Here is a 22,320-nt window from a genome sequence, read left to right on the forward strand (position 1 = left end):
CGAAGGGTGGCGAGTGTCTGGAATGGGCTGCCAGAGGTAACGGTGGAAGAGAGTACAATTTTGTCATTTAAGAAACATTAAAACAAGTACATGGATAGGATGGTTATGGATGGATATGGACCAAATGCAGGCAAATAGGACTAGTTTAAATTGTGAAAAAACTGGGGAGCTTGGGCAAGTTGGTCGAAGGGCCTGTTTTCATGCTGTAGACCTCTACGACTCTAAAGGCATTATGAGGATTTTAACAGAAGCAGCAAGACAGGAAGGATGTCAGTTGATGTTGCGGAAGTTTGAAGAGGTGATTTTTAGTAATGGCATAACTGTGACCGGAAGCTCATCTTGGGTCAAAAAGGACATCAAGTTTGTGAATACTCTGGCTCACCCTCAAAAGACTGCCAGGCAAAGGGATGGAGTCCTTGGCTCAGGAATGGGGCTTATTGTAGAGAGCAAAGGCAATGGTTTTGGTCTTCCAAATATTTAAGTGGAAGAAATTCCTGTTCCTTTAGTATCACATGTTGAACAAGTCTGGAACTTCAGAGACAGTGGAGAGGTTGAGAGAAGTCTCAGTGTAAGTGTGAAAACTAAATGTGTTTTTGGTTGATGGAGTCAAGAAATAGGTGAAAGACCAAGGATAAATCCTTGTGGCAGGGCAGTGGTTTACCAGGGTAACAGTGCAAGAGAAGTGGGAGAAGCCATTGCATGTAATTTCCTGGCGATGCTTATATAGATAAGAATGGAGCCAGGAAAAGTGCAACTCCAACCATCTAGATGACTGTGAAAGATTGGTGGGAAGAGGGTGGTGTGGTCAACTATGTTAAAAGTTGAAATAAGGCTGGAGATCATTAAGGTGGAATACTTTACCTCTGTCACAATCATATAGTCTGTAGTTTTTAATTATCCTTCTGTTAATGGTTGTTAATTATTGATAGATCAGTTTGATAAGATTTATTTGCAATCTTCATAATCTTTCGGATGTTTAAGAACATCTGAAGGATGCTCAATTAAACCGCAGATGTGGAGTAAAGTCAACCGAACCAGTGTCATTGTGCATACAACTGCAAGATTAGTTCAGTTGCACAAAATTGTAAACCACTTTAGTTTATGTCTTTTCTACAAAATCCTTTCCCAAAGTCCACCATGAATCCTCCAGTTACTTTGTTTATACACAAACTCAATGTGGCCTCAAATTGTAATAGCACAAACCATTATGAAGACACGCCAAACCTTGGTATGAATTTCTTGAAGTGTCCAACTGCTGATATACTACACCTTTCTTTACAATTGGACAGAAAGCACATTCTTCTAACAAAGAAAACCAATGTCTACAACTACTGCCAGCACCAACTGTTGCATATCCATAAGATAGCTTCAAACTCATGATGACTCAACATTTCTTAATACCTTGAATTCACCTACAATGCATTTCTAAAAGCTTGTTTAAAAAAAAGTTGATTTCAGGTTTAATATAATTAAACAAAAAAATAAAGTGAATGAAATAAGGAACAAAAACACACCTGTGCCAGGAGTTGCATAAATGAATCAACAATATCAGGATGATCCCTGGGTCCTAAAATATAATAAGATGTAACTTAAGAAATAATATACAAACAGCAAACCAATAATCTTATTGTTTCATGAACTCTACGTAAGTTACAGTGAGGGGGTACAATGAACAGCTTAAAGCAGTTAAATAAAAGAATGTACAGAAATATGAAATTTCAGAACCTAAAAGAAATAAACGGCAAAGAGAATTGAAACCCAGGAGTAGAGATAACAGATTAAAATGATGTGCTTTCTCTTAAAATTTGAATGCAAAACAGTATTCAAAGAACTGGAAATCAGTTCTATTAACCATCCTTTTTATTGTTTCCCCTTTTCAAAAGGGAAAACAAACACCATTTTCAACAGTGAAGTGTTTACATCATTTGGGATCTCTGATCTGACAATTTCCTTTCGAATAGAGTCTACGCTAATCAAAAAAAGTTACAAAAACACATTTGCGCACATCAGGAACAGATAACACAATTAGAGAAACCTCAAGAGCTATTGTTTATGCTGGATAAATAAATTCTAAGCCTTCAACTGCAAATTATTTTTAAAATGAATCTTCATTCCTGTACTCATCTTTTTACTGGTTGACAAAGTCATTGTAACAGTGTTATAGCATGTCAAGTCATATGAACAGAAATCTTTACAGTTAAATTATAGGATAGATGATAATAATAATGCTCACAAATATAAAATTGGGCACATCAAATTTAAGTATATTTCCATGCCAAGTATATAAAAATACCTCTTTTACACTAACAAATTATAATTTGTTGTGGATTAGAAAAGTATTCTCATAATTTGTGATCAAGCAGCATTATACATTTGAAGCTTCTTTACCTAATTATTTAACTGTAAAATATTGTTCTATAAATTTTTACCACAACACTCTTAGGGCTTACAGAAGGTTTTTTTGTCAAAACTACATTACTACAGGTGCAAGGGTGTACGGTTCCATGTTAGATGAAGAATTGAAGCCTTGGGTAAGCATTCACTAACAATAACTCAGGACAGATTTGGCAGAATAAATAAATGGACAAGGATCAAGCAAGGTACAACACATAAATGACAGTCTAACAGAAGATATATGTGCTGCAGTTTGTAGTAGGAACATGGGGACCAAAGGAAAAAAAATGGATGCTGGTTTAAATGTTGCAGCAGGAAAATGGGAGTATGTAACAAAATGGTCTCAGATAGGGAAATGTGCAACAGCAGCAGCAAGCTTAGTGGAAGTAGGACATGTGAAGGAAATCAAAAATGTTGTAACAAATGAATGGAACAATAGCAGAGAAAATGAACAATGTCACATATGTTGGTAAAAATGTTATTAGAAATAGTCAGAGGTACAGAAAAATCAAGCACACCCTATTTTAAGCTCTAATCGTGCTCTCAATTCCACTGCTCTCCAATCATGTTGAAACACTGATTAATCCAATTAGAACCTCAGTGCCCTGTGTAATTGCCAAAGAGTCTGAATATAATATTCAATCCATCAACAAGACTACATATGCTCTGCGATACCAGTCTGTTAATGCCTCCACTTTATTCAGCTTCCTGAATAGTGATTTGACATGAACCAGTGGCTTGCTAGACTTACTTTAACTGGCAATTAAGAGACAATTATGACAGGAATCCAAGTGGCCAGACAGTAAAGGCATTGGATAACAACATGATAGCCCCATGAACACTTTACAGATATCGTATCACCGAATCAAATTCTGAAGTTGCTATAGTAGGTTTTGAACAAGTGTTCTCCGAATTATTAGTCTGAAGTTTGGATTATTGGTCCAGTTACATAACCACAGCTTGATCAAACCCCTTATATGACAAAACAGGTTCTCATTTTCACATCCAGTTTTCAAAATGCTGATGATTGCACCATAAAATAAATCAACCTCTGCCTCTTATAGGTCATAAACAAATACATTTAGTTTATAAAGTGAATTAAAAGATGATTCAATGGCTAAATATAAAAAGCTACTTCCCAATGCAGTAGCAAGTCAGAAAGTCCCAAATATGATTTTTGAACTCTAATGAATGAACTGATTTTAGCTGTGCTATAATTGCCCTCAGTACCTGTGGGTGTCTTCAACAAGCCCGTGAGCACTTAATCCACCTTAACAAATTGAGAATAGGAACAATGGGATCAACACTGATGACAATTGCTATGTCTAAAACCACAGTACAGGAGACAGCAGCAGATGGGATTTTGACAAAATCTAATGCATATTTTGCTAGTTGAAAATGTGCACTGAAACATATGGTTATGGGCTGATCATGGAGATTTTCCATGAATTCGTTTAAGGAATTATGGCAATTTCCTAGTGCCGGGGAGCTTGTTTGGAAAATTTACTGATTCCAGCCTCAAGTACTGTAGTATTGGAGGAGGTCTAGCTACTTTCAAGCCACTGTTTGGTGTTTAGTTCTGGAGCTGCAAGAAAGAAGGCAATTGACTGGTTTTCCAATGAATCCTCACAATAATACTGTCCCCTGGATCCAGTGTTGTTTGGTATTAATAATGATGATTAACAAAAAAGCATGATTTTAGTTTCAGATTGGAGTCATTTCAACAGGTATTACTCACTTACTTAGGTATTACTCAAAGGTTACTGTCAATTTTGGTGGGAAGGTTTAAGTGATAAATGACTACCGGGAAGCAAGTTTCCATCAGATTTTCTAATGTAAACTATCCAAAGTCAGGTGGACCAAAGAGGCATAACACCAACAGTAACTTGAAGGTGGGTGGCTGTGAAGGGGAAGAACTACAGACAGATATGAAATTAAATATCATCACAAATTAAATTGATTGTTAATACTACTAAAAGTGATGCTAACCAACAAAATGCAGATGAAAACCTTTTCTCACTTCACCATCAGACTTTACATGAATTACATCAAAAATCTTAAAGAAATAATTGACATCAACTTTTACAACTTTATCTATCGAGATTGTGGGCATCCCATCCACATCAGTGGCCAATTAACCCAGACTGTAGCTTAAGATAACTTTGTAACCTCACTGAGTTACAAAGGTGGTAGAAGAATATCAATATGTTCAAATGGCTTGACTCTATAAAGGACACCTTTCAACTAACACCAAAGTAAAGGCCAACTCAAAATTGGGGTCATCTTAAATCATAAGTGGTTTTATTTTGGCCAAGATTTCTGTATTTAACTAAATGACTGTTGTGCACAATGGTCTCAGATCCACTGCAGTGCAGAACTGACACACAGCATCATAAACATGGCACAGAAAACATAATTGCAATGAATAGTTAATGCAGTAATTTTATTTTGGGATTTGATGCAGAGGTTGATTTTACTTCACGGATAGCCATCTATCAATACTTTTTAAAAAAAAATTACAAATTCGACAGCAAGACAGATGACCTCAGAGACAAATAGCAGCATCTAAAAGAGAGGAAGGAAGAAGGAAAGACCTGGATACAGCCAGGAGCAACTATAACAGTAACAAAGGAGGATCTGGAGACAGCCAGCAGGATCCAAAATGAGTTGGAGAGAGGACAAAGCACAGTAAACAGAAGCATCTAAAACGGTGAGAAAGAGAGGATCCAGAGATACAGCTATCCAGTTCAGTGACTGTTCTGTAGCTTTAGAGTTGATGGACTGCATTATGAGTGAAATTGAAGTGCAGAGTAAAAATAGTACTTTATTGGTTGGTAAGTTTCTTTTTTACATCTTTTGTAGCTTGGCTAATTTTAGTAATGGACATTTTATTTTTAATAGCAACATTCACTATTAGTAATAAAGCTTATTAACTGGCTTATGAATATTTCCTATTTATTTAATTATTGAGATGCTTTTAATATTTAAATGAAATAATGTATTCCTGTTGGCTTTGATCTTTGAATTGATTCTGTCCCAAACTGCACCTTATTTAAATTTTTGAGGAATGCCCACGCACCCACATCTGAACTTTGATTTTCTTTTCCAATATTTTTAGTTACCCCTGCCTCAAATCATAGCCTTCCAATCCTCTGGTATGCAGGTGCAACAAGCAATGAAAGCAGCAAGCACGAGGATTTGACAACTGGAGCAGGGATGTCTCGCTGAAGTTGTACAGGGCCTTGGTGAGACCACACCTGGAGTATTACATGAAGTTTTGGTATCCTTATCAGTGGATGGACATTCTGACTATTGAGGGAGTGAAGATTGATTCCTGAAATGGAAGAACTGAAATATGGAGAGAGACTGGACCAGTTAGGACAATATTTATTGGAGTTTAAAAGAATGAGTTGGGATCTCAGAAACCTATAAAATTATAATAGGCCTAAACAGAATAAAGCTGAAAATGTGTTGCTGGAAAAGCGCAGCAGGTCAGGCAGCATCCAAGGAGCAGGAGAATCGACATTTCGGGCATAAGCCCTTCTTCAGGAATGAGGGAAGTGTGTCCAGCAGGATAAAAGGTAGGGAGGAGGGACTTGGGGGAGGGGCTTTGGAAATGCGATAGGTGGAAGGAGGTCAAGGTGAGGGTGATAGGCCGGAGTGGGAGTGGGGGCGGAGAGGTCAGGAAGAAGATTGCAGGATAGGAAGGTGGTGCTGAGTTCGAGGGATTTGACTGAGACAAGGTGGGGGGGAGGGGAAATCTTCTTCCTGACCTCTCCGCCCCCACCCCCACTCCGGCCTATCACCCTCACCTTGACCTCCTTCCACCTATCGCATTTCCAATGCCCCTCCCCCAAGTCCCTCCTCCCTACCTTTTATCTTAGCCTGCTTGACACACTTTCCTCATTCCTGAAGCAGGGCTTATGCCCGAAATGTCGATTCTCCTGCTCCTTGGATGCTGCCTGACCTGCTGCGCTTTTCCAGCAACACATTTTCAGCTCTGATCTCCAGCATCTGCAGTCCTCACTTTCTCCCTAAACAGAATAAATACAGGAAAGATGAACCATGTGACCAGGGGTCTAGAATCAGGGGTCACAGTTTAACGAGTCAGTGTAAGCAATTTAGAGCTGACATGGGGAGCAATTGTTTCTCCTACAGAGTGCTGAGCCTGTGGAATTCTGACATGGAAAGTGATTGAGGTCAAAACATTGAATGTTTTCAAAAAGGAGTTAGATAAAGGGATCAAAGGGTTTTGGGGGAAAAAGCAGGAACCGGTTAAAGTTGGATGATTGCCCATGATCTCATTGATTGTTGGAGCAGCTGGAAGGACTGAATGGCCTACTCTTGCTCCTATTTTCTACGTTTGCGTGTTTCTTTCATCTAGCTTTGTTCCTCCAAACTGCAGTGGAGTTCAAAAATGTCTTTGTTCTTTTCACAATGAAGTCCCCATAGTCAGGGGAGAAACTGAGCTCTGCAGATGCTGGAGATCAGAGTCAAAAAGTGTGATGCTGTAAAAGCACAGCCGGTCAGGCAGCATCTGAGGAGCAGGAGAGTCAACGCTTCGAGCATAAGCTCTTCATCAGGAATGTCCCCATAGTTGGTCAGTCTTGACTTTCAATTCTGTGTCCAACCAACTATCCTGATTCATCAGTTGTCTTCTCACTTAAGGTGTGTTTATTTTTAAAAAAGAGCAGAGCTTCATAGAGGGACTTCTGATATACGAAGTTCATCAAGTTTTAATTTAAGATTATGGAACATGTATTGTTTCATTAGTTACCATCAAACAACTTATCTCACAAAATATTACTTATTTTTACTTGTTTTGTGGGAGGAGTAAAGGAATACTTCTGTGTAAGGCTCTCATAGGTGCTCTCTTCTTAAAAGCACTTGCATCCAACCATCAAATGTAAACTTCTTACCCCTCTCATAATGGACGCAAGTCTGCTCAAGCTGTGTGAGTAGATTCCAAAGGCTGAGCCTATTACCCTCCCACTCTAACTCATATGTATGAAGGATAGGCTTTTTGACATCTCAATCAGTGGAGATCTCCTTTGAAAACATGGTGTAAACCTCAAGCCTGTTAACCTGCTGTACATTACAGTATTCAGTTTTCTGTGGGCCATTTCACCTGTTTTACCACTTTCGAATGACAAGTGTGTCCATCCCTCTCCTCATATGTTGGGATTGCTTGGAGAAATTTAAGGTAGACAAGCAGGAGGCTTGTCTACCTTAAACAGACAATAATCTCATTCCGCAGAAAACAAATCCCTCATCCAAAACTGGACTGACAACACATAGGGACTGAAGGCAGGAATGATGAAGTAAGAACAGGGCACATTTCTCAGATGTGGCATCAAGAGGCTATCCCATCAAACTCATCTAGGCTGGAGTGAGACAGCAGCACAAGTCAGTGCCAGTGGCCCTCACCAACATTCCTGGCTGCAGTGCAGCGAGAAAATTAATGATCTGCAATCTAACTGTGCCACTGCACAAGCATCCAGCACCAAAACCTGCAAGCCTCAACATTAAATGCACGATTTGTGTCTACGGACTCACACTGACTTCATGTTATCAAACTACTAATCCTTCCTGGGCTTTCATCTCACTTACTAGAAATGGTTCACCACCTTGTTTAGAGAATCAGAATTTTATGGCACAGAAGGCTGTTTGACCCATCATGTCTGTACTGGCTCTCAAAACAGCTACCCAGCTAGTTACATTCTTCAGCTCTATTTCCACTGGTCTCTAAATTCATCACTTTCAAAGATATATCCAAGATATTTCAAAGGTATGTCTTTTGATTCCTACGGAAAGTGTCTCCAGCCCTCTCCCAGGAAGCACCTTCTAATTCCTAACAACTTTGAGTTAAGAAGCTTCTCATCTCACTCGTAGTTTTCTTACTGGCAATCTTGAAATTGTGACCCCTATTTACAGATACAATAATTAGTGGAAACAGAATATCCTCTTTACCCTGTCAAAATTGTTCAGAATTTTCAACATCTCAATAAGGTCACATCTTAACCTTCTTTGCTCAAAAGGAAAATAATCCAATTTCTCATCTTTCCTTGTACCTAAAATCCTTCATTCTTGGTATCCTTCAAGTAAATCTCCTTGCACTCTCTCCAAGGCTTTAACATCCTCCCTTAAATAAGATTCGCAGAAGTGAAAACAATATTCCAAATGTGCTCTGACCTGTAGAGGTGTAGCAATACGGCAGAGTAGGACACTCCTTGCAGAGTTTCTTTGCTCTGCCGCTCTTTTTAGCAGTCCTGGAGCAGCACAACTTACCTTGGCGTAACTAAGTGCTGGTGCAGAGTAGACTGGAGGCTTGGATTAGGGTGGGACAGTTGTTGGACTGGGGCCTGGTATGGGCAGTCAGACCATGTGCTGAGCTGCTGCTATTTGAAATTCTTTACTGGACTGTAATATTTATCCTTTAACTGTGTTACAAATATCTTATTCCTAACTTTTTTTAAGACACTAATTAATGCTACTACTTTTCCTTTTATTCGTCTTTTGTATCCAAGATTTGTACCTAGGTACTTGCACCTAAGGTGGCGCCACTAAAGGCAGTCATTGTAAAAACTTTTCAGTGTACCAGAGTACACATGACAATAAAGGATATTTTACTCTATTCTGCTCTATGTCTCTATTTATAAACCCAAGGAACCTGTAAGGCTCAACAACAAATTTAAATTTGCCTGGCTATGTCCCTCTGAAATCACTCAGCATCATCTTCTCAATTCATAATTCTCCCTAGCTTAGTATCATGTGCAAATTTAGGGCTTTTGCCCTCAACATCCATCTCCAAATTATTTATATAAATCATAAAAAATAAGGGTCCGAAAACCAATCCCTGGGGAACACCATTTTCAACTGGTCGCCAATCTGAGAAATGCTCATTTATATCTGCCCTCTGTTTTCTACCTTTTAGCCAAGCCAACTTCTGATCTATGCTGCCAAGGATTGATCAATTTCAAACATTTCTAATTTGCTAAGCAACCTGCCATGTAGCATTGAATCAAATGCTTTCTCAAAGTCTAAATATATAACATACACAGCACTACGCTCATCAATTGCCTTTGTCACTGTCACTCAATTAAATTTGATAGACATGACCTGCCCATGCCAAAGCCATGTCAACTGTTTCATATTAACTTACTTTGATCCAAGAGTATATTTACCTTATTCCATATTTTGCCTCCATCAGGTTTTCCATGACTGATGTCAAGCTAACAGATCTGTAGTTTCCTGGGTTACTGTTTGCCCTTTCTTAAACAAGTGTCACATTTGCATTCCTCCAGCCCCCAAGGGCTAATCCCGTGTTCAGATGGGCCTAGAAAATTTCTGTCAACAGTTTTGCAATCTACTTCCTTACCCAGCAGGATGCACCCCACCCAAGTGTGGAAACTTCTCTACCTAGAATGTTGCCCAGCCCTTTTGGAACCTCTTCATCTTTCACTATATACTGCTCAGCTGCTCAACATCCACATTTTCAACTTGGTCATTGTCACCATCTTTTAAATTGGTCAAGAAGGAAGCAAAATATTCATTTAGTACCTCTGCCATATCTTTTGCTTTAATGAGATGTATACCCTGCTTGTTCATAACGGGCTCCCCTCTACCCTTCACTAATCTTTTTATTAACATGTTTGAAGAACATTACATTCTTCATGCTTCCTCTTAGCATTCCGTATTCAGACACTTCAGGCTTTGGAGGAAGAGGTGCTCAAGGCCTTTGACACTTTGAAAACGGACTGAGATCAGGCACTTGCTCAGCCCTATGCAGCATACCTGCCTCTGCATGAACCTGCTCAACCTAAAGAGAGGCACATGAACTTCAGGCAGTTGTATTAACAATCCTATATAAACAGGAGCAAAAGAGGGAGGAGGCAATTACGTTTTCACTGCTGGCTCTAACATGCAAATGTTTTGCTGCTTCTACAGAAAGAATGATGGCCACCTTGGAGACCCAGGTCCAGTAGAATGCTCAGTGGCTGCCAATATGCACTTAGACTTGCTCTCCATCACTTTAGCTATGGTGCCCATAATCAGTAGCTAGGCAAGATGGAGACAGCCTCACTTCTCGAGTCCCTTCGAGGAGACAGGGTGCAGTTACGCACAAAGAACAGTGATTGCCAGGCAGCTCAAAAAGCTCTTGTCAGGACACTCCAGAAGTTTCCTGCTGCTCCACTTGTCTCCATTGTACTCAGCAGCTGAGGAGATCGGGTGCTGTTCCACCTGATCAGGACAGTTTCAGCAAACCAAAGCAGTCCAGGAGCCCCCCTACAGGAAACCCAAAGACTCCAAAGTGATTAGGGCTTATCAGCCACCAGGCTCCTTCCACTGCAATGCAAATATCTGGCCGGCACTGAGACATATTGGGAGGGAAGAGAAATAACCACCTTTCTAAGGGCATAGATGTTCAATCACTGTAGTTTATCTGCACTTGTGTAAATAAATTTTCATTTACAATGTTCAACATCCATTGAAATATTATCCAAGTAGGAATGAGACAATTTTTGAAAGCAAAGATTTGGTGCATATTCCATCGAAAGAATGTGCGATTTTTCAGTTGCTATACCTTGGTACTTCTTTCTGAATCAGCAAGTTGCGTGACTAGAGACCAAGGAAATGCATGCCTATAAAATTTAAGGATTGGAGTCAAAGCATTCTCAATTATTCTTGTGGGCAATGATATTCACAATAAGGTTTAATTTAAGTACTAGGGCATGGGATGTCCAATTGGAGGAACACAGACCCATATCTTATGAAGCAATGGCAAAATCTACATGTTCCAAGAGAGCAAGGTCTGTTCTTTGCCTGGGGCTCTCAAATTTAAGCGTGTGGTATTAGCAATAGCCACATTACATGCCAAAATCTTAAACGAAGAGTCAAATAGAGGGAAGAGCTAAAAACACTGTAGCCCACATTAGTAGAAGAGCCATCACTGAGGGTGCTCAGGCATTACTATTATGCAACACTCCAGGGATAGTGAAGAGGTAAGGTGCAATTTCAGAGTTTAGTACAACTCCATAGCATTCACCAGGAAGTGGACTGTCAAATGTAACTCTTATGTCTTTGATGCAAAGACCACTTGAAAGCAACCATGCAGGAGTGCAAGGTCACATAGGAGCTCAAAGTATGCTAACCATTAGTCTAGGACAAGTATTGCATGCATTATTTTTTATAGAGGTGAGGAAATCAGAATAGCAAGGAAATGTCATTATTTCACTGCATAGATAAAGTTAATAAAAATACAATTAAGTCCTCGAGTGTTGGACTCAGCAGAGAGCTGACAAGAGTGTAAATGAAAGCATAACATAAATAGAAAATATGTTTCTATGCAGTTATTATCCTAGAAACAAAGGATAGTCTCTGACTCAGCAGGCCATTTTCTTGTATTCTTCATCTCTGACAGTTATCTGGTGGATCATTTCAGAATTCGCAACCTCATCTTCGTCCTCTTAAGGTTTCTTTTTGCTCGTACATTTCCTCCTCTGCCAAGCCACTTTGAGGCTGAGAATGTATAGGGCACAGCACACCACAATAATGTAGGATGCTCTATCATGAAGGAAAGTTATAACTCCATTAGAGATATGTATGATTCTGTGCCCTCCATGAATAAAAGGGGCTGTTTCAATTACCATTAGTTTGCATGTTTATTTTAAATATCACAAAGTGTACCACATTGCCATAAAGATGGGCTGTGGGGCTTAGTAGGTTCTGTTCTCCAACTGTTCTGTGTGCTTGCTCACAGAAACAAAACAATCATCAGTTGAGTTTAGGAACAGAGATAGTAGAAGCTCACTAAGTCAAAAGAACAAAAATGAATGTCAGTGGCACCTGCACCTCAAGGAAAGAAAATATGAACTTTACCATTCACCATATGGAAGACAAATGGGAGCTGAATATGTGCCTCCTTTGAAGGAGAAGACAACATACATAGTGAAAACTAACAGGTAGGCTGCATTGCAATCGCCAAGCTAACTTTGAGCTGAGAAGTCCACAGACATTTCAATTATGCCACCTCTCTTTCTTCTAAATTCTAGGAGAGTACAAATCAAAACATCTCAACCTCACCTCAAAAGAAAATCCCTCTCACCAAGTCAATCTTGTGAACGATTTATGAATTGCCTCCAAAGTCAGTATACCTTTTCTGAGACAAAGGAGTCAAAACTGCTTGTAGTATTCTAGATGGGATCTGACTAGTACCTCATAGTTTTGAGAGACTTCCCTATTTTTGGATTCCATTTGCTTTAACATAAAAGATCAACAATCCATTTCTGTTCCCTATTATCTGAACTTGCTTGTTAGCATTTTATGATTCATGCACAGACAATAAAATCATTGTGCAGCAACTTTATGCATTTTCTCTCCATTTAAATAATATTCAGCTCCCCTATTCTTCATACCAAATTACATGATCTCATTTTTCCACATTACATTCCATCTGCTATGTTTTTCCAACTCACTTAAGTTGTATCTGTATCTCTGCAGACTGTTATCCTCACTATTTGTGGTCCAACCTAGTCTTGGACCATTTGTAAACTCTGCGATAGGGTCAGAGATGTACAGCATGGAAACAGACCCTTCGATCCAACTCGTCCACACCGACCAGATATCCCAACCCAATCTTGTCCCACCTGCCAGCACCCGACCCATATTCCTCCAAACCCTTCCTATTCATATACCCATCCAGATGACTTTTAAATTGTAATTGTACTAGCTTCCAACACTTCCTCTGGCAGCTCATTCCATACACGTACCACCCTCTGCATGAAAAAGTTGCCCCGTAGTCTCTTTCATATCTTTCCCCTCTCACCCTAAACCTATGCCCTCTAGTCCTGGACTCCCCCACCCCAAGGAAATGACTTTGTCTAGTTACCCTATCCATGCCCTCATGATTTTATAAACATCTATAAGGTCACCCCTCAACCTCCAACACTCCAAGGAAAACAATCCTACCCAAAACAAACTCTCCCTATAGCTCAGATCCTCCAACCCTGACAACATCCTTGTAAATCTTTTCTGAACCCTTTCAAGTTTCACAATATCATTCTGATAGGAAGGAGACCAGAACTGCATGCAATATTCCAAAAGTGGCCCAACCAATGTCCTGTACAGCCGCAACATGACCTCCCAACTCCTGTACTCAATACTCTGACCAATAAAGGAAAGCATACCAAACACCTCCTTCACTATCCTATCTACCTGCGACTCCACTTTCAAGGAGCAATAAACCTGCACTCCAAGGTCTCATGCCCCCCCTGTATTCTATTTATTAGCTAATGCTCTATCCATGCTACATCTAATGAATGGGATCTTACCTTACATGTGGTACCTTATAAAACAGATTTTGGAAAGTCAAATATATCACGGCGCTTGGCTCCTTTCATCTCTTAAAATAATTCTAACAAACCCGTCAGGTGAGAAAGCAAACATTTTTACTATGTTTTCTGGGGCATAATTGACAGGGATAGGGGAGTTGGCTTTCACAAATCTCCCCTTGCCTGCCATCCATACCTCCAATCGTACCCAGTTAAGAACAAATGGAGAAAATGGAAGCCCCACCCCCTACAAACTCAGCAGGTAGATCACCTCGTTGTGAAATTAGTCATATTTCACATCATTTCTGGGAGGCAGGAGAGGAGGGGTAGCATATTGAGGCTGTTAAAAAGGTAAATTAATGGCTCTCAAGGGGGTTTCAATTAATGGCAAGTTGAGAAGGTCATGCATGAACTTTCTCACATGGCATTTAACTGCCAGGGCAGCAAGAAAGGGTTGAGTTTCTCGCTTGGGCAAACTCACCCAATTAGTTCCTATTCTCACCACCTTTCTAATCAGCTTCAGGAGAGGGGAAAATTCAGCGGTAAGTTAGGTCTAACACAAATTGAGAAGCTGTAAGCGTCCACAATATCAACAGGTGTCTAGATCAATTGAATGCATGCAATAAGCATCCATTATTCCTATGTCTTTAGGGGCCTTACCAAATTAAGGGCTTAAGACATGAAAGTGGTAGTTTCCATCCTCTAAATCCTTTAAAATATTAAACATTTTTAATTTACTAAGACACTGACTATAGAACTAAGCTTTAATGAAAATGCAGATCACAAAATTATTTTGGTGCAGAGGTGGCCACTTCAGCCTATTGCTGCTTTATTGACAATCTCCTTGCTTCTTCCCTGTAACCCTACACATTATTTAAATAGAAACAATTATCCGATGCCATTTTGAATGCCTCAGTTGAACCAGCCTACACTACAATTCGAGAGAGTACATTTCAGACCTCAACTACACACTGTGCAAGAAAGTTTTCTCACCTTCCACTTACTACTTTTGCAAATTACTTTTGTTCTGTGTTCTAGTTCACAATCCTCTTCTGAATTAGACCAGTGATTTCTGATCCTCTCATGATTTTGAAAACTTGTATCTAAGTCCTCTCTTAGCCTTCTCCCTTGCAGGGAAAATAATCTACCTTCGCGAATCTATCATGAATCAGGTTTGTCATCCCTGGACCTATTCTCAAAAGTCTTCTGGCACTCTCTCCGATGCAAACACTTTCTTCAAATAGTGTGGCATCCAGACTGTATTCAATACTCTAGCTAAAGTCTAATTAATATCCTATACATGTTCGGCATAACCTCTCTGCTCTTGTATTCTATGCAAATATTAGTGAAGCCGACAATGCTGTGCCCTTTATTAGCTTCCCAACTGTGTCCAGTTTTGGGCCCCACACCTCAGGAAGGACATACTGGAGCGTGTTCAACAGAGATTCACACGGATGATCTATGGAATGGCAGACCTAACATACAATGACGGCTGAGGATCCTGGGATTGTATTCATTAGCGTTTAGAAAGTTGAAGGGACATTTCATAGACACTTACAAGAAAATGCATGGCTTAGAAAGGGTGGACACTGGGAAAGTGTTTCTGTCAGGCGGGGATACTAGGATTCGTGGGCACAGCCTTAGAATAAGAGGGGGTGAATTTAGAACGGAAATAAGGAGACATTTTTTCAGCCAGAGTGTGGTGGGCCTGTGGAATTCATTGCCACGGAGCGCAGTGGAGGCCAGGACGTTAAATGTCTTCAAGGCAGCAACTGATAAATTCTTAACCTCACAAGGAATTAAGGGATATGGGGAGAGTGTGGATAAGTGGCATTGAAATGCCCATCAGCTATGATTGAATGGCGGAGTGGACCCGATGGGTCGAATGCCGTTACTTCCACTCCTATTTCTTATGGTCTTCTCTCTCTACCTGTCCTGCCACCTTTAATGAATTCTACATGAAATTGCCCAGGTGTGTCTCTGCTCCTGCACACCTCTTAGAATAGTATCCTTCATTTTATACTGTGTCACCATATTCTTTGCACTGAAATGCATTACTGGGATCCAAGATGGCGGCGACCCAGTAAGACTGAGTCTATAGTGCTCCTCCCAAGACTTGGGCACAGTGGGTCACCTACCCCCTACCAAGCTCACCAAATCATTTATAATAGTTTTGTAATTCAATTAGTTGTGTAATATTACATTTAAACAACTTAATCCTAAGTTAAAATGACTAAAGGGAAGGGAGCCCGCAGCTCTCAGCAAGCAGGAACCCCTCCCCCACACTCTCCAGCTGCAGCAGAGGCGTCCACAGCTGCCCCGGGGGACTTACCAACAGTAGCAAGCCTTGCAGAAATGCTTTCCAAGCTTGACTCGAAGATCGATGCTTTTATTGTCGAATCCAGAAACCGTTGGGAGTCGCTCTCGGCCGCGCTGCAGAAGCACGACCGTGAGATTGAAGAAATTCAACGCCGAGTCGGAGGGGCGGAGCTAAAGGCCGCGACCTCCGAGACAACCGCTCAATCGGCCGTGGATCAGGTCCGGACTCTCGAGCAACGAGTCCGGACCTTGGAAAATCATATTGACGACCTCGATAATCGAGGTCGCCGAAAAAATATTCGTTTGCTGGGCCTTCCCGAACGGGAAGAGGAAGGCCAGCTTACAGCATTCCTGGAGCAGTGGCTGCCACAACTTTTAAATCTGCAAGCTGGATCAGGCCAGGTAAGGGTGGAATGGGCCTACCGGGCAGCAATACGCGGGTCCGGCTCGAATCAGCGCCCGCGCCCGGTCCTGTTCCGGCTGCAGAGCTACAGGGAGAGGCAGATACTCCTAGAAGCCTCTAGAAATCTCGGTAAAGACCCCCAAGCTATGATCTACAAAGGATCCAAGATCATGCTATTTCAGGACTTTCCCCCGGCTCTGGTTCGAAAGAGGAAGGCATTCGACGAGGTGAAGAAGCGTTTAAGGGACTTAAATGTTCAGTACTCCTTACGCTACCCAGCGATGTTACGCTTTAACCATGAAGGATCCGTATATAACTTTGGATCACCAGAAAAGGCTAAGGAATTCTTGGACTCTCTTAGATAAACTGTAGGACATAATGGATGTTGGTCTGCCTCCCCCCCCCCCCCCCCCCGCTTTGGTTTATATCCCCTCCCTTTTTTTTTTCTCTTACCTTACTGCTTAATATTATCATGGGGGGTGGGGGGAGGGATTTGATTTTCTCTCCCCCCCTTGGAGTTGTTTTCTGTTATTATTTTATGTATATATGAGGGATGTATGTATATGTGTGTATGTGTATGTATATATATGTATATATATATATAAGCTGGGGGATTTGGTTAATGGTGGGGGGAGGTGGTTACCTTATTCGATTTTACCTCTGTCTTTAGGAGCGGGGTTGTTTTCTCTTCATTATTTTGTATTATCATATTTAATTATTATTTGTTGAAGTGGTAATTTTATAGTTATATGTTTATATATGGTATTAACATTACCAAATATACCCAGGTGTTGGTATGGGTAGGGGTGGGGTGCTCACTGTTAACTCTAGCTTTGTATTATATTTGAATTCTCCTCATTTTATTGAGGAGTGCCTGGGTCAAGGGTGGGGCATTGGTTGGGAGAGGATATGAGGGACTTTTGGAGAGGAAGTGACGCCCCCTGGGAACAAGGGGGAAAGTCTCCACTTAGATACGTTTTATATTTTTTTTATTTAGAAATAGTTTTTTACTGTATTGTTGTGGGTGTATTAAAGAGGCTTTATTTTTGTAAATTTTACATGTTCCACGCTCGGGATGTTCTGGATAGGGTTCCCCCTCCCGAGGGGTCTCGGATTGGCCCAGAGGATTATGGTTGATCAGTTGGTTAAGTGGTGCACCTGGAATGTCAAGGGGAGTAATTCGCCACTCAAAAGGAAGAAAATATTATCAAATCTTAAGAAGGAAAGAGTTGATATAGCTCTCCTACAGGAGACACACCTGTCAGATAAAGAACACTTGAAATTACGACAGGGCGGATTTGATCGGGCCTTTTTTTCTTCTTTTAGCTCAAAAAGCAGGGGAGTTGTTATTCTTGTTCGGAAGAATTTCCCTTTCAAAATCCTAAAGCAGATAAAAGACGAATCTGGACGATATATCTTGATTAAAGCCCTCATAAATGGAGAGGAATATGGGATTTTAAATTTGTACTGCCCCCCGGCACACCCCTTTAAATTTATAACGGAAGCCTTTTCAAAATTGATGGCTTTTGATGCCCGTCATATAATTATAGGGGGAGACTTTAATTGTATTATGGATCCGGAAATAGACAGGATTCCCAAGAGTACTCCAGGAGTATCTCCCAGATCTAGACAATTGATGGATCTGAACAAAGAATTAGGATTGGTAGATGTATGGAGATGTCTTCATCCACAGGGTAGAGATTTTTCTTTCTACTCTAATCCACATAAATGTCATACCAGAATTGATATGTTTTTTGCCCCCTCGATTTTTTAAAATTCCATATCATCCTGTAAAATAGGTAATATAGCAATTTCTGACCACGCTGCTGTATATATGGAAACTAAGGCGAGGAACAGTGGGACATCCCCTCGGCATTGGCGTATGGACCCCTTCTTAATGAAAGATAGTAAATTTGTAAAGTACTTCTCTCAAGAATTTAAAACTTTTTTAGAAATTAATTCAGGTACAGCTAGCAACCCGTCAATGATGTGGGAGACCATCAAAGCTTACACGCGAGGCTTGATCATCTCCTACTCAGCGACCCAGAAGAAATTAAAGGGAGAACAACAGCGTCTGCTTGAAGCCCGCTTAAAAGCGGCTGAAACAGCATACACTGATAGACCTTCTATTATTAAATTGCAAAGGATTACAACTCTTAGGACAGCTCTAAACACTACACTTACTCAAACAGCTAAGAGGGAAATATTATTTGCAAAGCAAAGGTTATATGAATATGGCGACAAACCGGGTAGATACTTAGCATTTCTTGCAAAGAAAAAAAAGGCCCCTCAGACTATTATGTCTATCAAGGAAAGTACGGGTATTTTGACTCATGATCATAAAAAGATTAATGCGACCTTTAGAGAATTCTATTCTGCGTTATATAAATCACAGGATTGTGAAGATAGGACGAAGAGGATGCAGTCATTTTTTAAAAATTTGACTTTTCCAGACCTAACTCCGGAACAAGTATCGGCCCTAAATGCTCCTCTTACACCCCAAGAAATAGTTGATGCAATTAGGCACCTTCAAAATGGTAAGGCGCCGGGCCCAGATGGCTTTCAAGCTGAATTCTATAAAGAATTTACAGAAATACTGGCTGGTCCACTTATGGACATGTATAACTATGCATATAGTCAGGGCTGTCTCCCGCCTTCGCTGAAAGAGGCAAATATCTCTCTTATCCTTAAAAAAGGAAAGGACCCAGAAGATTGTACATCATACAGACCAATATCCTTGCTAAATGTAGATTTTAAAATCCTCTCTAAAACGTTAGCACTGAGACTAGAAAGGATACTGCCACATATTATAAAGGAGGATCAGACGGGGTTTATTAAGGGCCGTAGATCATCCAATAATGTTAGAAGGGCTCTGAATATGATTCAAGCTTGTCATCAGGGAAAGATACCAGGAGTAGTGGTTTCATTAGACGCGGAAAAGGCATTTGATAGGGTCGAATGGTCATATTTGTTTTACACATTGGAGAGGTTTGGTGTTGGACAGGTGTTTACCAAATGGATCTCAACATTGTATAGTGATCCCAAAGCAGTTGTGGTTACCAATGGATTAGGCTCGGATAGCTTCAGTGTGGGTAGGGGCTGCCGTCAGGGATGTCCCCTCTCGCCATTGTTATTCACGCTAATAATTGAACCACTAGCAGAAGCTATACGAGCTGATCCTAATATAGTGGCCCCAAGGATTGGTACAGGTAAACATAAAATTACCCTTTATGCAGATGATGTTCTTCTATTCCTCAGTAACCCTTTGATGTCCATACCTCGCTTAATCCAAGTTATTAATACATTTAGTGCATTCTCAGGCTATAAAATTAATTTTTCAAAATCGGAGGCTATGCCAATGGGTGGCCTTGCTGTGATACCCCGCTTAGCGGACGGTTCCCTTTTTCTCTTTCGCTGGTCCCTGGAGGGTTTCTTATATTTAGGCATTTTTATTACTCCAGTATTTGGTCAGTTGTATAAGGCTAATTTTGTGTATTTATTGGAAAGGATAAGGCAGGACCTCCAGCGATGGGGAGACCTGCCAATTTCCTGGTTGGGTAGAATAGCATTAATCAAAATGAATATCCTGCCCCGTCTCCTATATCCTATGAGAATGCTTCCGGTGATGCTGCCGAGGACGGCTTTATGTAAATTATACGGCTGGCTGAGTTCCTTTATCTGGAATTATAGGCGGCCCCTCATTAAGCTGAAGAAGCTACAGCTTCCACAGGCAAGGGGTGGATTGGACTTCCCAGATTTTAGGAAATATCAATTAAGTTCCCTATTAAGTTACATAGCTGATTGGGTCTTGTCTGTTCCACAATCAATCTGGTTGGACATCGAGGCTTCTCAAGTAAAATACCCACTTATTAACCTTTTATTCTCAGACAAGAGGAAAATCATTACAGATCACTGTAAAAACCCTATAATACTAAATACAATCAAGGCTTGGAATATAATGCGGCAAAATGAGGGTAATTCACATAAAACATCCCCCTATGCACCGATAGTGGGAGCATGGGGATTCCAACCGGGGTTAACAGATGCCACTTTTAAACTCTGGAGATCCAGGGGTATCTCATGTCTCGGGGATTTATTTAAAGATGGGGTCCTGATGTCTTTCGGACAGCTGCGTCAGAAATTCGGATTACCCAATGGAGACCTCTTTCGATACTTCCAAATTCGAGATTATATACAGAAGAAGACTACGTTATTAGATAGTCTTTATAAATCCGATAGAGAATGTAGTGTCCTACGACCAGTGGGGGTATCTTCCGTCAGTAATATTTATCAATTACTACATGATGAAGTATCGGGAGATATGGATAATCTGCTTAAAACATGGGATCAGGATCTGGGACTAGAAATCTCCACAGAAACGTGGAATGATATCTGGGAAAATGCTAGAAGAATTACTATTTGTAACAGAACCCAGGCTATCCAGCTGAAGATACTTCATAGGGCCCATATAGCACCGGTTCGATTGGCAAAATTTAAGGCAGGAGCATCTCCAATGTGTCCTAAATGCAAAATAGAGGTGGGCACTCTTGTACATTGCTTATGGACCTGTCATAAGATCCGTAGATATTGGACTAAAGTAGCAAGTACCCTGACAGAAATTTTAGGAACGGAAATAAAAGTGGACCCCGTATCTCTCCTCTTGGGCTTTTCGAACTTTCCCTCCCTGGACACGTACGGGAAGAGACTATTTTCTATTCTTTCTTTCTGTGCAAGGAAAAATATTTTGGTGAACTGGGCGGCGGAGGGCCCCCCTGGACTTTCAAATTGGCACAGACTAATTATGGAATGTATTCCCCTTGACTTCCTTACAAATAATGGTGCACCGAAAGACCGAATTATTTTATAAAATATGGCAGCCCTTTTTGAATTACATAAATACAGATATTTCGGCTATCCTAACAAGGGCTTTTATTTAATTGAGATTACAAACCTGGCTGGTCCGCGGCCCCTCGGGGGAGGAATCCCGCACGAATACGGGTTTTATTATATCTGATGCTAACACATCCCGAGCATGTAAGAGATGTAAGAGACTTAAATATACACCCTGGTTAGTTGTAGGTTAGATTAGTAGATAGTTGAGTTTTGTTTGTTTGTTTTTTTTTTCTTTTCGGTTTTGTTTTGTTGTTTTATTTTTTTTGTCAAATTTTGGCTATTGTATATTTGAGCTAATTGTATATCAATGTTTATATCTGAGAGTTTTGTTTATTTTTGTAAACTTGTAAAAATGTTAAATTTCTAATAAAAATATCTATTAAAAAAAAGAAATGCATTACTTCACACTTACTGTCAGTGAGTCAGAGATGTACAGGACAAACAGACCTTTCGGTCTAACTCGTCAATGCTGACCAGATATCCTAACCTAATCTAGTCCCATTTGCCAGCACTTGGCCCATGTCCCTCTAAACTTTTCCAATTCATATACCCATCCAGATGCCTTTTAAAATGCTGCAACAGTACTAGCCTCCACCGCTTCCTCTGGCAGCTCATTCCATACATGCACCACCCTCTGTGTGAAAAGGTAGCCCCTTAGGCCCCTTTTATATCTTTCCCCTCTCACCATAAACCTACGCCCTCTAGTCTGGACTCCCCCACCCCAGGGAAAAGACCTTGTCTATTTATCCTATCTATGTCCCGCATGATTTTATAAATCTCTAAGGTCACCCCTCAGCCTCCCTCACTCCCAACGAAAACAGCCATAGCCTATTTAGACTCTTCCTATAGCTCAAATCCTCCAGCCCTGGCAACATCCTTGTAAATCTTTTCTGAATCCTTTCAAGTTTCACAACATACTTCCGATAGGAGGGAGACCGAAATTACACGCAATATTTCAACAGTGGCCTAACCAACGTCCCG

General features: G+C 40.6%; 1 protein-coding gene across 3 annotated transcripts in view; it reads right to left on the bottom strand.

The window, feature by feature from the left end:
• Positions 1–22,320, bottom strand: part of LOC122554720 (importin-13) — a 232,020-nt gene that overhangs the window by 22,095 nt on the left and 187,605 nt on the right. For all 3 annotated transcript variants that reach the window (XM_087990587.1, XM_087990586.1, XM_087990588.1), the window contains one exon: positions 1,515–1,567. In XM_087990587.1, coding sequence (XP_087846713.1) covers positions 1,515–1,567 — 53 coding nt within the window. The remainder of the gene's footprint in view (positions 1–1,514; positions 1,568–22,320) is intronic.

This window comes from Chiloscyllium plagiosum, unplaced genomic scaffold, assembly GCF_037043375.1.
Source record: "Chiloscyllium plagiosum isolate Xiang-an unplaced genomic scaffold, Cpla_swu_hap1 HiC_scaffold_9, whole genome shotgun sequence".
Lineage (NCBI taxonomy): Eukaryota > Metazoa > Chordata > Chondrichthyes > Orectolobiformes > Hemiscylliidae > Chiloscyllium > Chiloscyllium plagiosum.